The sequence below is a fragment of the Hippopotamus amphibius genome, chromosome 3 (assembly GCF_030028045.1).
Source record: "Hippopotamus amphibius kiboko isolate mHipAmp2 chromosome 3, mHipAmp2.hap2, whole genome shotgun sequence".
Lineage (NCBI taxonomy): Eukaryota > Metazoa > Chordata > Mammalia > Artiodactyla > Hippopotamidae > Hippopotamus > Hippopotamus amphibius.
Window position 1 is genome coordinate 156,303,993 of NC_080188.1, and position 14,942 is coordinate 156,318,934.

General features: G+C 39.7%; 1 protein-coding gene across 4 annotated transcripts in view; it reads left to right on the forward strand.

Moving 5' to 3' along the window:
• The first annotated feature begins 221 nt into the window (after positions 1-221).
• Positions 222-14,942, forward strand: part of CR2 (complement C3d receptor 2) — a 34,654-nt gene continuing 19,933 nt past the window's right edge. Inside the window, exons 1-9 of one of the 4 annotated variants that reach the window (XM_057728246.1) lie at positions 307-364; positions 7,801-7,980; positions 9,316-9,415; positions 9,841-9,929; positions 10,490-10,888; positions 11,833-12,009; positions 12,092-12,194; positions 12,832-12,917; positions 14,079-14,468. In XM_057728246.1, coding sequence (XP_057584229.1) covers positions 307-364; positions 7,801-7,980; positions 9,316-9,415; positions 9,841-9,929; positions 10,490-10,888; positions 11,833-12,009; positions 12,092-12,194; positions 12,832-12,917; positions 14,079-14,468 — 1,582 coding nt within the window. Of the gene's footprint in view, positions 365-7,800; positions 7,981-9,315; positions 9,416-9,840; positions 9,930-10,489; positions 10,889-11,832; positions 12,010-12,091; positions 12,195-12,831; positions 12,918-14,078; positions 14,469-14,942 lie in introns of those variants that run through there. The other 3 variants (XM_057728242.1, XM_057728244.1, XM_057728245.1) reach the window with 3 other exon arrangements.

A 14,942-nucleotide genomic window follows, 5' to 3' on the forward strand; every position in this document is an offset into this window, starting at 1 on the left:
AAAGCCACTGCACTAAGGACTACAGTCTGAGCCAAAGACTGAATCAGAGTTCCCCCGCCTGCCCGCCTGCCAGCCAGCCCGCCAGCCCGCCCCCGGCCAAAGCCTCGCCCCCAAGTCACCCTCACTGCGTGGTCCCGCCCCCAGCAGCCTGCAGGTGCGCTCAAGCTAGCACGTGGTGCCAGACACTATTTAAGGGCCCACCGTCCCGTGCTTGCAGCTGCCTCTTTCTCCAGTTCTGTCCTCCCAGAGCTGCCGGAGATTCGCGGGTCTCAGAACGCATCCAGCCGCTGGGGCTACAGCCGTGGCATGGGCGCCGCGGGACCGCGCTGGGTTTTCTTGGCTCTTGTCGTGCCAGGGGTCCTCGGTGAGCTGGGAATGGGATCACGGAGGTAGGGACGCGTCTGGGGCCGGGACGGCCTCTGCACCGCGATGCAAAGGAGAGAGTTAAAAGTAAGAAGGTGGGGCAACCTTGTGTGCCTCCAGCTCGCTTTGGCGGCCCCCGCGATCCCTTGGTCCTGAATGTTCTCGCTCGCTCCTCCCGGACTGAGACCACCAGAATTGCAGGCTGCATCACAGAGGTACTATGTGATCTGCCCGGTGTGGCTCGTAGCGTGGCGTGCCCACGCGGTGCTCTGCGGGCTCGCCGCCCGCGGGACTCAGCATGTGCTCGGCGCTCTGGGTCCGGAGGTCTGCGAGCGCTAACTCCCGGCCAAGTATCCAAAACCTACTCGCGATCAGTGCGTATGACTCGGTTGCTCGCTCTGCTAGGTGCAGGAGTTTCTGCACAGACTGAGCTCCCTCCTGCCTAGTAAAAGCAGCACAGTCTCCTGCTGCCTTCTCAGAATAAGAATAATGTCTGATTTCCAGGCGTGGTTCTTATATTTTTTTGAACTTTGATGTGATGTTGGTAAAGAGATCCTAAACGATAAACACCTGGAGTTATTTAGAAAAGTTGATACGTGAATAAAAGCTGCACGTTGTTGTGTTATTTACCTTCTGTAATGGCAGGGAGCTCCAGAGGGTGTCGTTCAACACGTTTATTATAATTTTCTTCCTCCGGATTGGCTTAATTTTAAAGAAGTATTGTAATTTGTTAAGATTGGAGCCTCTAGGTGATAAGATAGATGTAACTCTCTAATAAATTTCGGAGTACAGTGGATTCGCAGTTTATTAAGAAATTTACTGTATACAGACCTCGATACCTGCGTGACTTTGGGCAAGTCATTTCCCTCCCTCGCCTCAGTTTCTTCATCTGTAAAATGAAGCTAGTGATAAGCAGCCCTACCCATACTGGGCCTCCCTGAATATCAGATGAATTAAGCAAATGAGAGTTAGGTGTTAGATATTACTACCAGATGCCATAATAAGACGACTGTCTGCGCCTGTTTTTATGGAGTCAGCATTTCAGCTTGACCACTCCCAGCTTGTTAAGGGATATTGCATACATTGGTTCTATTACAGTTGATTTTGCTTCCTGACATTCAACTTTATCCTGCCCCTTAATTGAACATTTCCCCAAACCATTATCTTCACCCCTCTCTCTCCTACATATTAGTTCTCTTTGAACAAATGCACTTTCACAGCTTCTTCTAACCTCCGCGTGGACAGTTCCCGACCTGACTTCCTGCCAGCATTCCATTCCTTTTTCTAAATTTCAGAGAGGATATTATCAACTGAAAATCAGCTTCTTTACCAGCCCTGTCAATTCATTGTCCCCTCCAAGGATGCCAGAACATCCTCTTCCAGTATCAGAGCAGGACCATCCTCTTGGTCACTTAATTCCAGACACATGAAAGATCAGGTCTACTGATCTGTCGATTGTCACAGCAGCTGTGCTTCTGTTGTTTGTCTCATCATTCTTACACCAATATTCTGATCATACCCATTATGATTACCTTTGTAACAACCTCCTCTCTTACAGGTTATTCTGAAACCAGTATTTAACCTTTCCAATGGTGAAAACTAAAATTAAAAAAATATTTTTCATTATTCAGCTCCCTTGCTCAAAAATCTAAAAGGGCTTCCTACTGCCTGTGGAATTTTTAAAAAATTTAATGTCTTCAGCCTTTCAAGCTTTTGTAATTGGATTTCGCCTAAGCATGCTCCTGATTTCCCAGGGTTTCCTATCACAAATGCACTGCTCATCTTCTTGCCTGACTGGCACCCCATGGTCCTTTGCTCATGCCCCACCCATGCCCTCCTCCTGACTTTTGCTCCTACTCTGTACCCTCCCCAGACCATCCCTTGGCTCTTAAGCAGTTCCTGCCCTTCAGCATGCTTAAGAAATTCTTGAGGATTTGTTTAAAAAAAATGTGTATATGTATTTTTCCAGTTTTATTGAGAAATAATTGACATACATCACTGTGTAAGTTTAAGGTGTACAGCATCATGGTTTGATTTACATATACTGTGGAATGATTACCATATTAAGTTTAGTTAACATCCATCATCTCATATAGATACAATAAAAAGAAAAGACAAATTTGCTCCTTGTGTTGAGAACCCTTAGGATCTACCCTATTAATTTTCCTGTGTATCATAAAACCGTGTTAACTATAGTCATCATGTTGGATATTACATCACCAGTACTTATTTTTCTTATAAAAGGAAGTTTGAACCTTTTGACCACCTTCCTCCAATTCTCTCTCCTTCCACTCCCTGCCTCCAGTAACCACAAATCAGATCTCTTTTTTTTTTTCTGACTTTTGTATTTTTGTTTTTGTTTTTAGATTCCACATAAAAGTGAGATCATACATTATTTGCATGGCTCTGTCTGACTTATTTCACTTAGTATAATGCCTTCAAGGCCCATCCATATTGTTGCAAGTGGTAGGATTTCCTTTTTTTTTTTTTAATGTATATATTCATCCACAACTTCTTTATCCATTCATCTCTTGATGGAGCTCTAGGTTGTTTCCATGTGTTGGCTAAGTCTCCATGTGTAAATAATGCCACTATGAAGTTGGTGGTGCAGATATCCTTTCAAGTTAGTGTTTTCACTTCCTCTATGTATATCCTCAGAAGTGGAATTGCTGGATCATATGGTAGTTCTATTGTTAATTTTTTTAGGAATTGTGGTGCCTTTTTAAAATATAGGTTTCCGTGTTCCATCTCACCTTCCAGAGATTTGTATATTTGGGGGGTGGCCCAGGAAGCTGAGATTTAACAAGCACTCTGGAAAATTCTGAAGCAAGTGTCTTAAAGAGCAAATTTCCTTCTCAGAGTGTTTTCATTTTTCTCCTTTTGTCTCTTTGCATAAATCTATTCAAATTTCCTGCACTCTTAAATTTCACTCTTGCCTTGACCGACAGCCTTACCTTATCCAACACCAAGAAAACAAAATCATTAAGTAGGAATTCCCTTATTTTCCACTCATCTACCTCCATCTGAGATCAGATCTTTTTCTTTCCACTGGTTAAAACCTTCCAAGGGCTTCCCATCTCATTAGGACAAACTCCATGCTCCTTTACCTCAACTCCGGGCCTCTGCCTCTCTCTGAAATTCTCTGTACTCCTCCCTCACTGCCTCTTCTCCAGCCACACTGGCCTTCTTTCTGTTCCTTAAACAGAGTCATGCTTATTTAGCTATTGTACTAGGTGTTCCTCTGTTAAAATGCTCTTCTGCAGGTCATCCCTTACCTATCTTCTCAACATTCAGGTCTCAGCTCCACTGTCACTTTTCTCTGACTGTCTGACTTTTACATGAAGTAGTCCATATCCCAGGTCACTCTCTATCACATAACCGTGTTCTGTTTTCCACAAAGTATCTATCATCATATAAAACCTTCTTATTTATTTACTTGTTTGTTCCCTCACTGGAATACAAGTTCCATGAGAGCAAGGCCTTTATCTGTCTTGTTGCCTGATGAATCCCTAGTACTGGCACATAACTAGGAGTCCAATAAGGAAGTTTTATTTCCTTCTGTAGCAATAGAAGACGGATCCTTCCTCCTGGCAAAAGTCAGCTCTTTTCTGTATTCCTGATCACAGTCCACATGCCAGTGCAAGGACTTTACTTCTGCATTTGTATCTCTCCCTTGGATGACCCCCCAGCAGCAGTTAAATATGCCCAGGGCATCTTGACCCAATGGAACTCCACTTTTTCATCCCTCTTCTCATCCTTCTGAGCAAAACTTCTCATTGACTACTTTCTCACATTTCTGTATCTCCTTAACCCACTTCAGGCAAGCTTCTTTCCCCACCATTGTCCTGAAGCTACAGGTCACTACTGACCTATGCTAACAAATCCAGTGGTCATTTTTCTATCTTTATCTTTCTCAATCTTTCAGCAAAAGCTGACTACTTTCTCTCTCTTGAAACAGTTTTCATGCGCATCTTCCAAAACAGGAAACTTTTACCTATTTTTTTTTCTGTACCTCTCTATTTACCCTTAGTGTCTTTTGCCCTCTCTCTAATATTTTTAGAGGGTCTTAGGGTTCAGTCCTGGGCCTCTTCTGTTTTTCTCCAAACCTTCTTCCTAAGAGATCTCGTCCAGTGTCATAGCTTTAAAAACTTTTTCGATGTTGATGACTCATGTGTATTATCTGTACCCCTGAACTCTCTCTTGAGAGGCAAATTTGTACATCCAACTGCATTTCCATCTTGATTCCCATTGAGTGTGTTAAATATACTAAGTCTAAAGTGGAACAAATTCTGCACACCTCCCACGACTTACACACACACACACACACACATACACATTCTTTCCAATCTCAGTACATGGCATTACCATCAACCAAGTAGCTCAAACCAAAAGCCTAGAAGCAATTACTGAATCCTCCCATTCCCTTAGCCCCACATTTAAGTACAACAAAGTCCTACCAATTTTACTTCTAAAATATATTCCAAATTCATCCACTTCTCAAAGTCTTCTTGTGTCCAAGCTTCATTTCTTTTGGTCTAAATTATTATAATAGCCTCCAGACTTCACTCCCTACTTCTGAAAATAAAAGTCCAATCCATTCTCCATCCAATTGTCAGACTATTCTTTTGAAAAGTTAAATCAGGCCATGTCACTCTCTGGCTTGAACTCTCCAGTGATTTCCACCCAGAATAACATGGGGACATCCTACTGTGGACTGAGAAGCCCTGTGCAGTCCTTCTTGCTGGGCCTTCTAACTTGATCCCATTCCACTCTGATCACTAAATTCCAGCCACAATTGCCTTTTGTCTATCCCTAAAGCATAGTAAATCCATCCCTGCTGTTAGGCTTCTACCTCAAATGCTTTTACCCAGCACTTTACCCGGCTGGTACCTTCTTATCCTTCTGTCATAAGACAAATATCTCCTCTTCATAAGCCTTCCTTAACCATCATAACTGAAGTCGTATGCCATCCCATCCCCTCCTTTTTCCAGTGCATTATATTTTGATACATCACTCTGTTTATTTCCTTTACTTACCATCTATTTATTTACTGGTATTTGTTTATGGTCTGTCTCCCTCTATTGGAATATAAATTCCATGAATGTGAGAGCCTTGTGTCTAATGTTCACTGATGGATATTCTGTGCTTAAGACAGTATCTTGGTTAATATTCACACCCATCATTCAAAAATGATAAAATAGCCAGGAAACCCAGTGTTATGTTATTTGACCATAATAATTCTCATTATCAACAATAATTTTTATTCCTACCTGCAATCTTACCTAAATTTTAGGGTTATTTTGATTATCCTATGTATTTGTTCTTCATTCATTTCAAATGGATTGCTAAGCCAGTCCAGGTAAATCTCCTTAGACATAAATAAAGAGTTAAATGTATTTCTCCAGAAACTCCTTTGCCTAGTTAGGCCCTAGTTTAACATGGTTCAAGGGATGTGTATGTCAATGTTTTGTCACTATCTTCTATTTTAGATCCAGTCATGATCTACACTGTTATTGACTTCTGATTTTAAAAAGATGTGAAGAGGGTCCAATGACCCTTAAGAAAATTCATGTTACTTAATGGTTCGTAGACTTAATCATTCATATACTTAATGGTTCCCTTTTCTGATATGGAAGAAAACATGATTGCTGGAAATTCTGTCGTATGACCTGGGATTTTGGCAGTTTCATTGCTAATAAGAAGTGTCGTCCCCCAAAAAAGAGAGTCCCTAAGTCTCATTGGATATAAAAATTTCCCATTGTTTCTCATCCAAAAAGTGTGACTCTTATCTCCTCTTACCTCTGAATGTCATGTTATCTACTACCTTCTACTTTTGCTGCTTTTGCTGCTTTAAGATCTTGGTTACATCTTAGTCCATGTCATCACTTCTAATTAAATGTTGTAAACCCAAATTGGTTTTCAGCTTGTGGAGATTTATTTAGGGTTTTCTCTATTCACATTGGATAATTACAGGTTAAATCATTTGATTAGGGTGAATTGGTACAAATAATGGCTGGGTCGTGAAGTTGGTCTTCACTGAGGTCAAACCTTGACTTTCCCTGTAGTCTTGCTGTTTTGCAAAAGTATGCACTTGGAGACACTTGTAGGTGTTATTGGAGGAAACCAAAGGAGTTGAGGAAAGAAACAGGAGACCTACAGTGGGATCTGTGTCCCAACAGTAATGGCTATTCTCAGATCCTGTCTATATGACTTCTCCAACAGAAGTTTCAGGCTACAAAAAGGCTGGGTCTGGCCACAACTTTGGGAGCTCTGTGTTTGCCCTTGGGTCAGTTAGTCCATGTTTGTTCTTTGACTTGCACCTGTATCTGTTTCAGATTTGTTTGAAAAAGGAGATTTATACATTTGATATTCAAATATACCACCATTCTAGAGTTAAAACTTAGACTCTCTTTCATATCTAGAAAAATTATTTTCCAGGTACATCCTCAAGTATCTGGGTGTCACAGTTTCTCACCCATCTCCTAGGATGGGGTTTGTTTCATCACCATCATCCTCATCATAAATATTTCAAGTCACAGAGAACTGTCTTGAAACAACTAGCTCTTTTTTTTAGCTCTTTATTGGAGTATAATTACTTTACACTGTTGTGCCAGTTTCTGCTCTACAACAAAGTGAATCAGCTGCATTTATACATATATCCCCATATCCCCTCCTTCCCACCCTCCCTATCCCACCCCACTAGGTCATCACCCATCATTGGTTTGATATCCCTGTGTTATGCAGCAGCTTCCCACTAGCTATCTCTTTTACATTTGGTAGTGTATATATGTCAATTTCCCCTTCCCCCCATCCCTCATGTCCTCAAGTCCGTTCTCTACATCTGCATCTTTATTCTCAGCTAGCGCTTTTTATCTAGTACCCAACAGGAAGTATTTACTAAACTCTTTTGGGGGCATATTATTCTACTAGGTTAATGGAATAAAATAATGAAGAATAAAAAATAACCCTATTTTCTTCTCACTGGGACCTAAAGGTTTAATAACTAAGGTAATAATGTTAATTCATTAAAGTAATTTTAGAGGGTCATACATGTGATGAGGTTTCAAGGTCTTAAGTGCTTGATATACTTGTTTCCTATGCTATCCAAGAAAAGTTTTTACTTACAAGATTTTAGTTTTTATTAATGAGGTTGTAAGAAGATGGAACAACTCTGGGGTATTTATGAAATTTTATTAAAAAATGATTTTCTCCAGCTCTTCTTCTGAAGTCTATCCTTTTTGTCTTTGAACTTCTGAGCTTGTTTCTCTATATATGTGTTAATACTGCAAGATACACCTTCTTTGACCCAGAATATATTGACATTTAAGGTTTACTTGCTAAAGATCAAAGTTTTCATTGTAACTGGTGACAAAACAGAAGCAGAATAGAGATTTTAGCCTCTCCTAGTTTTGATACTCCTGTGGTCTTTGTCTCTAGGTCAGTGTAAGTTCCTGCCAAGGTACCCTTTTGCTAAGCCTAAAATTCAGAATAATCAGTCTCACTTTGCTGTTGGGACAACTTGGGAATATGAATGCCTTCCTGGGTATGTCAAGAAGTCATTCTTTATCAACTGCCAAAATACCTCCAAGTGGTCAGATGTTCAGCAGTTCTGTAAACGTGAGTAATCTGTAATAGAAGAGTCTTTGGGTCTGTAGCATGTCTCTGTGGGCTAGCCTATTATTTTCAAGATAAAAGATGAGAAAATTAATAAGTAATCTCAAATGAAGGGGGATCCTAGACCCTCCAAGTTTTCTTTTACTCCTAAAGGTATTAAGCATCAGGTACTGTGGTTAAGTCATCACAGCTGGCCAAACTTGTCTATCCTATAATCCCCATGACCTTGTTCTATGGTCTCTATACTGTGTTACAGTGATCCTAGAAGTTAGTATACAAGGAATATTAGTTTTACCTCATTCTTCCCAACTCAATTTCTAAGAATATTCAAGAAATATTTACTGGGTGTGAAGCATTAGTCTAGATGGTGGGGATTGGGAGAGATATAAAAATTAATCTGCTAGTCTCTGTCTTTGAGGAACTCCTGTATTATTTGTAAAGACTGATTTTTAAACAAATACTGTGCTATGGTGTAATTTATTTATAGAAATAAAATTTTATGACATCATAGAGAAGTAAATAATAAACGTTATCTAGCAGAACAGAGAAATCTAGGCATTACAGACAGAGGAAACAGCATAAGTCAACACATAAAGGTATGGTAGAACATGATGTCTCTGGAAAGTAAAAAAATTCAGTATGGTTGGAATATAAAGTGCATGGTGACGAAGAGTAGTGATTAAGTGGATTGGAGCTTTACTGTTGTGGGCCATGCATTCTTTTCCAATAAACAATGGTAAGTCATTGTTAAGTTTTTGAATGTGGGGAGTGGCACGACCACATTTGTGCTTTTGAAAGATAATGTGTGCAGTGGCATAGGAGTTGTACTGGACCAATGGTGACCAGCATTAGAAAGGTAAATTTTATTACTCAGTGATCCAATGAGAGATTATAGCAGTGGCAAAATAGTTGCTTTGGAGAGAGATTTCTGAAAGCCAGTCATGAAAACTTGGTGATCAATTGAATTAAGGGCCAGGGGTAGAGAGAATGAGTTACAGATAGGAAATGATGACTGTGAGATTTTTTTTTCCCCACAGACTTGGTAGATGTTGCCATCAACTGATAGAATATAAAAAAGGAAAGTAGAGATTAAATTATGGTACTACAAACAATGTTTGCATCCATGTTCAGAAATATAGACTACATGCTTTAAACAAATAGTGTTATGGAGTTGACTGATCCTTTGTAAGACAGAAGTTTTGTAAATGCCCCAAATTTCTTTCAATAAACATAAGTAGGCTACTCAGCAAGTCCAGTAAGGTTGGAATTTAATATCAAACACAAGATGTCCCCCAAATCCCAGTCCAAAATTCTGTTCTGTTTTGTTCTCCCTTATAGGTAAAAAATGTATGAGTCCTAGAGAACTCCTCCATGGCTCTGTCCTCGCACCCATGGGTATCGTGTTTGGGTCAACAATTACATATTCTTGTGATAAAGGGTGAGTTGGCAGGAGACATCTCCAGAGTACATGGATATTAGAACAGCAGTTTCAACCAGAAATCTCCCATCTTCCAAAAGAGATCTGAGTAATTGCCACTCCCTTAAACATAGATAAGTGAAAAGAGAATCACCTCTCTGAACTGCTCCAGAGACAATTCTCCAGGATTACCCACCAGAGAGGATCCCTAGAAGAGAAAAAAGTTTAGTCTACTTCCCTTCCAATTTTAAATCTTCAGTGTTACTGACCAGGAGGTCAAATTTCTTTTGTCTTTAAATTGTTGGATCTTTTGTATGAGTCCTTAGTCTGTCACCATTATTTGTCATATATGATATTCTATTCCTTGCCATTCTTTCAGTGGAAAAAGAACTAAACTTTTCTAAAATATCCAGCTGGGAGATGATCACTCATCTCTTTGTCTTTAGATATCGACTCATTGGTGACTCATCTGCTACATGTATTATTATCTCAGACAATACTGTAAACTGGGATAAGGACATGCCTTTTTGTGAATGTGAGTAGAATTTTCCCTTTATTGCACCCTAGGTAATTCCTCTTGTCCCCTTCTAGAGGGAAAGTGGGCATCTACACATCAAAATAAGTATTTAGGAGAGTTACACTTGGTGTGAGTAATTTTGGACACAGATTTGTGGTTTATCTTCTTCCATGCCCCAATCCTACTGTACTTTCCTTTGCTTACTGTCTTTTGATGGTAAGTTATCTCATGGTGAATAAGTGCGCAAATCTAAATATGCCACAAGATTACACACTGCCAACTTCATTCCATGCAAAATGTATGCCACCCTAGATGCCTTTTGTTATAGTTTGTCTGTACTCTGGGGGTAGGAACTGGTGACCAGATCATATTTTTGTGGATTTTTATTGGGCCAATTCTGTGTATCTTCCTACCTTGCTACTTCCCATTTAGAACCATCTTTGAGATGAGGATACAGATTTTCAACGATATAGGTTAATTGTAGGCTAAGTGGAAGTTTGGTTTGCAGAGTTAAGACAAAATTCCTAGAAGGTATAACATTTAAATGCCTTCTCTCTTTTCCTGTCTACCCCACCAAGCTATTCCTTGTGAGTCACCCCCAGCCATCTCCAATGGAGACTTTTACAGCAGTGATAAAGAGTACTTTTACTATGGAATGGTGGTTGCTTATAAGTGCCATGTTGGACAGAGTGGGGAAAAGCTGTTTGACCTCGTGGGTGAGAAGTCAATATACTGCACCAGCAAAGACAATCAAGTTGGCATTTGGAGCAGCCCTCCCCCTCAGTGTATTCCTGTAGTCAAATGCCCAATTCCAGAAGTTGAAAATGGAATTATGGAGTCTGGATTTAGGCGCTCATTTTCCTTAAATGATTCTGTGATATTTAAGTGTAAGCCTGGCTTTACCATGAAAGGCAGCAACATAGTATGGTGCCAACCACCCAACAAATGGAATCCTCCACTGCCAAGGTGTTTCAAGGGTGAGTTGGGCTGAAACTTTGGGGATCTAGAAATAAAATGAGACTTTGCGAGGAATAGATATATAGTAACTATGAGAGGAGGAGGATAAAGATAGTGTATGTAATTGGATATCCTGGTTAAAGAATTTAAAAGTAAACTTTGAAAGTAGTATCTAAATGTTGAAGAGGTGGGAAATTTACTATATTTTGGGACAGTGCTAGATATGCATTAATGTAGGGGAAATTAGAAGACACTTAAAAAAAAGCAGATAGTACCAGAGCCAATGATCAGAGATTTTTATATGATTAAAATCATGTGATTAGATTTTATTTAAACGTGGATAAAATATAAACTCTCAATCCTATTGGCCAGGCCAATGGGGGAAATTGGCCGATCAGAATTTGATTCAAATTACTGTAGGTATTATATATTCTCCTATCGAAAAATGTAGCCTTCATGGAATAAGGCTAGAATTAAGATTGAGTCATGTTCCCACATTCCCCTTCTCCCCTGCTCTTATTGAGAAATGCCTGACTTACCAAAAACCTGGCAACACTGGGAACCGCTCCCACAAGGCTCAGAAACTTCATCAGTGGTTCAGGGAGCAGGAAGAAAGAGGAGATTTTGGTGATAAAAATACATTAGAATTGTTTGGTTTCCTTGGCTACAACATTAGTGAGAGTATATCCATTTAAATGAAATGGGAAAATGAAGAGTGGGAATAATGTTTCCTGGCATAGATCAGGATACAGAAGGAAGATAGATGCAAGGTTCATCATGGTCTAAAACATGTAACACATGTTATCCCCACTCCACCTCACCCAAAATAGTCTCTGCCTTACACTTAGGAGAGTTGACATGAATCCGACTCCTGCCAACCTGTCAACCTCAAGTTGGCTTAGGTTATAGAGAAGAAAGTTCTTATTTCAGAAATAAAAGGCCTCTGGTCCTGTTCTTTTCTCAGGGTGTCTACCACCTCCACATATTCACCATGGTAATTATAACAAATTGGATGAGGAATTCTTTGCAATTGGACAGAAAGTGTCCTACAGCTGTGAGCCTGGCTACACTCTCATTGGAACTAACCCTATGCAGTGTACATCCTTGGGAACCTGGAGCCATCCAGCCCCCAAATGTGAAGGTGCTTAAAGGTCTATTCCATCTCAAGGAAACTCAGCTGTTTCCTGACTCTTCACGTGCTAGCCTTTTCTCTTTTTTTCTAGTGAAATCATGCGATGCCATTCCAAACCAACTTCTCAACGGTCGTGTGATAGCTCCTCCTAATCTCCAGCTTGGGGCAGAGGTTTCATTTGTTTGTGATAAGGGGTGAGTGCAAGGTGACGGGGCCTGAACGGGGCCCTATGATCCATAGCAAAGCATTGCAAAGTGTGATCTTTCAAGATAGTTAATTTTTTTTTCTTTCTCTGAATTTTTTCTCTCCTTTTCTTTACCCTTTATCAATAAGAATTCTGTTAGTAAGCAAATCCCACTTATTTTCTCCAAATATGTGTATGGTGCATGGCCAGCCAAAAATGAGAATTGTCCTGTCATCATTTGCAAAACCAAAGTAGGCATCTGTTATGGAGACTGAATAGATGTTGGGGGTTCAGTAAGAGGAGCTCTTTGAAGTGAGCTTGGGGAACGAAGCCTTTGATGTTTTCTTCACTAGGAACTGAGGTTGTTTCCTTCTAATGGTCAAGAGAATCTTGACATTTGGATGCTGAAGCAGAAAAGAGAGAATTCAAAAAAGAACAGATCATTAGGACTGTTTTCTCTGTGTTTTTAGCTGGTCTGAAATCTTCACATAGCTTAGCTGATTCACAGTCTTGAACTTTTTCCTTAAGCCCCAAATGCTTACAAAAATAGAGCCTATTAATACCATATACTTGAGATAAGTGATTAATTCCATGCAACCAAGAATTGGTTTGTTCTGGTGATGATTTGCTGCTCCTTATTGTTTAAGGTATCGGTTAAATGGCCAATCTTCTAGTCAGTGTGTCTCAGAAGGAATGAGAGTACTCTGGAATAATAAGTTTCCTGTCTGTGAACGTGAGTAGAAAGCAAAAATAATCAAGTATGGATCATGCCTCTTGATTTGTGGTGTGTTCTCATGCATTATCAATTATGAAATCTTAACAATATGAACATATATATGCTGCTCTTCTGTATGTTCTAGAATGCAGATCAAAACTAAATTTATTCAATTGACTACATATGGTATTGAGTATTCTATGTGTGTAAGGATAAAGGCTCTTGAAAGTCACCCCTACTGAAAATGAGTAGCATTGATATGCTGAAATGGTTTGGCTGTGTCTTCTTATGCCCGTTCCTCATCTGATGAGCAACTCTTGGAGCTAAACGAAAATCAACCAAAAGTTTTGGAGTTTGGCAATTTTTCCTTTATTTTGAGACACTCAGAAAGGTGTGCATATACCAATGCAGCTATAAACAATATTCTTCACGCCCATTGGGACAAGCAGATAAAAGATATGAGATCATTATTCAAAACTTCTGATCACTTCCTGTGGCTTTTTCAAATGGGACCAGCATCAAAAGGTGACAAATGCGTTGCGGTGAAGCTGCAGTATCTTTTGAAAATGAGACAGAATGTGGTCTCACTACTTACAGCCCCAGTAATGTATTTGAAACAGACACTGCATAATTAGTATGTTCCAGGTATTGTACTTGCCCCTTTCACGTACTTTTATCTCACTGGATTCTCATTACAACCTTGAATTATACTAGACTAGGAAACTGAGCCTTAAAGAGGGTAAGACTTGCCTAAGGTCACACAGCTATTGAACGATTGTGGGGATTTGAAACCAGGTCTAATGAGCCCAGATTTCATTAGTCCATGGTGCCTTTCCACGTGTGATTAGTATGTCATTAACATATTTTCATGTACTGTTTGCCTTTTCTTTCATTATTAAAGTTGGTTAGACACAGAACTATTCAATAAATTCTGCTTCATTGTCATTGTTTGGTCAAGATGGCTTGTAGTCCTATATGGCTTTGTTTGCTGAGGATCAAGAGAAAGGTAAGAATTTAGGAGCTTGGGGACAGGCAGGGACTATGAATAAGAAATAAATTATACAAATTTCTAAGTTTATTTCTGAAAAAGTGATATGACCTATATTTGGACCTTTTATCTAAATTTGAATCTTATTGTCATGATCAGTCTGACCACATATTTTCTTTTCTACTTTACAGGGATTTTTTGTGACCCTCCTCCTTCTATCAAAAATGGGCGGAATAGTTATCATTCTGGTCCTGTATCTGTGAACACTGTGGTGAGATACCGTTGTCTGAGTGCCTTCCGCCTCATTGGAGAAAGTACTCTTTTTTGTATAACTAAAAATGAAGTGAATGGAGTCTGGGATAAAGCTGCTCCTGTCTGTGAATATTACAATAAAAATTCTATTTGCTCTGAGCCCATAGTACCAGGGGGATACAGAAATAAACAATCTAGACCACCGTACAGACACGGTGATTCTGTGACATTTACCTGTCATACCAACTTCACCATGAAAGGAAACAAAACAGTTTGGTGCCAAGCAAATAAAAAGTGGGGGCCGACACCACTACCAACCTGTGAGAGTGGTGAGTAAAAAGAAAATAAAACTGTGTCAGGAGCTTGGAGCCTTGCATTTCTGTGCAGATTTAAGTTTGGTGTCATTCTGAAGGAAGAACAGTGTGGATGTGTGAATGGTAAGGGTGGAGGGAGAAAGCAAGGGAAAGGGTGAAAATTATGGTTTCCTGTTTTTTCTTAGTTGTAAAGGGACATAAATGCTCATTCAATGAACGTCAACAGGGCAAAGAATTGTAAAGTATGATGGGAAAATCTAACTGAAGACACAATAATTGAATGGAATAAATCTCACAAGGATGGAGACCAGAGTTTGTCTGGACTGTGGGAACTGGGTAGATTAAGCTATGTATCTGCGTTATTGTCAAAATAAGAAGAAATGTAGGGTCTAATAGCAAAAACACAACAAATGGATTTAAAAATGTATCTATAAAAGGTGTTAGTATAGTCTGGCAGAAATGATGTGCTGTTCTCTTTGGCATCTATAA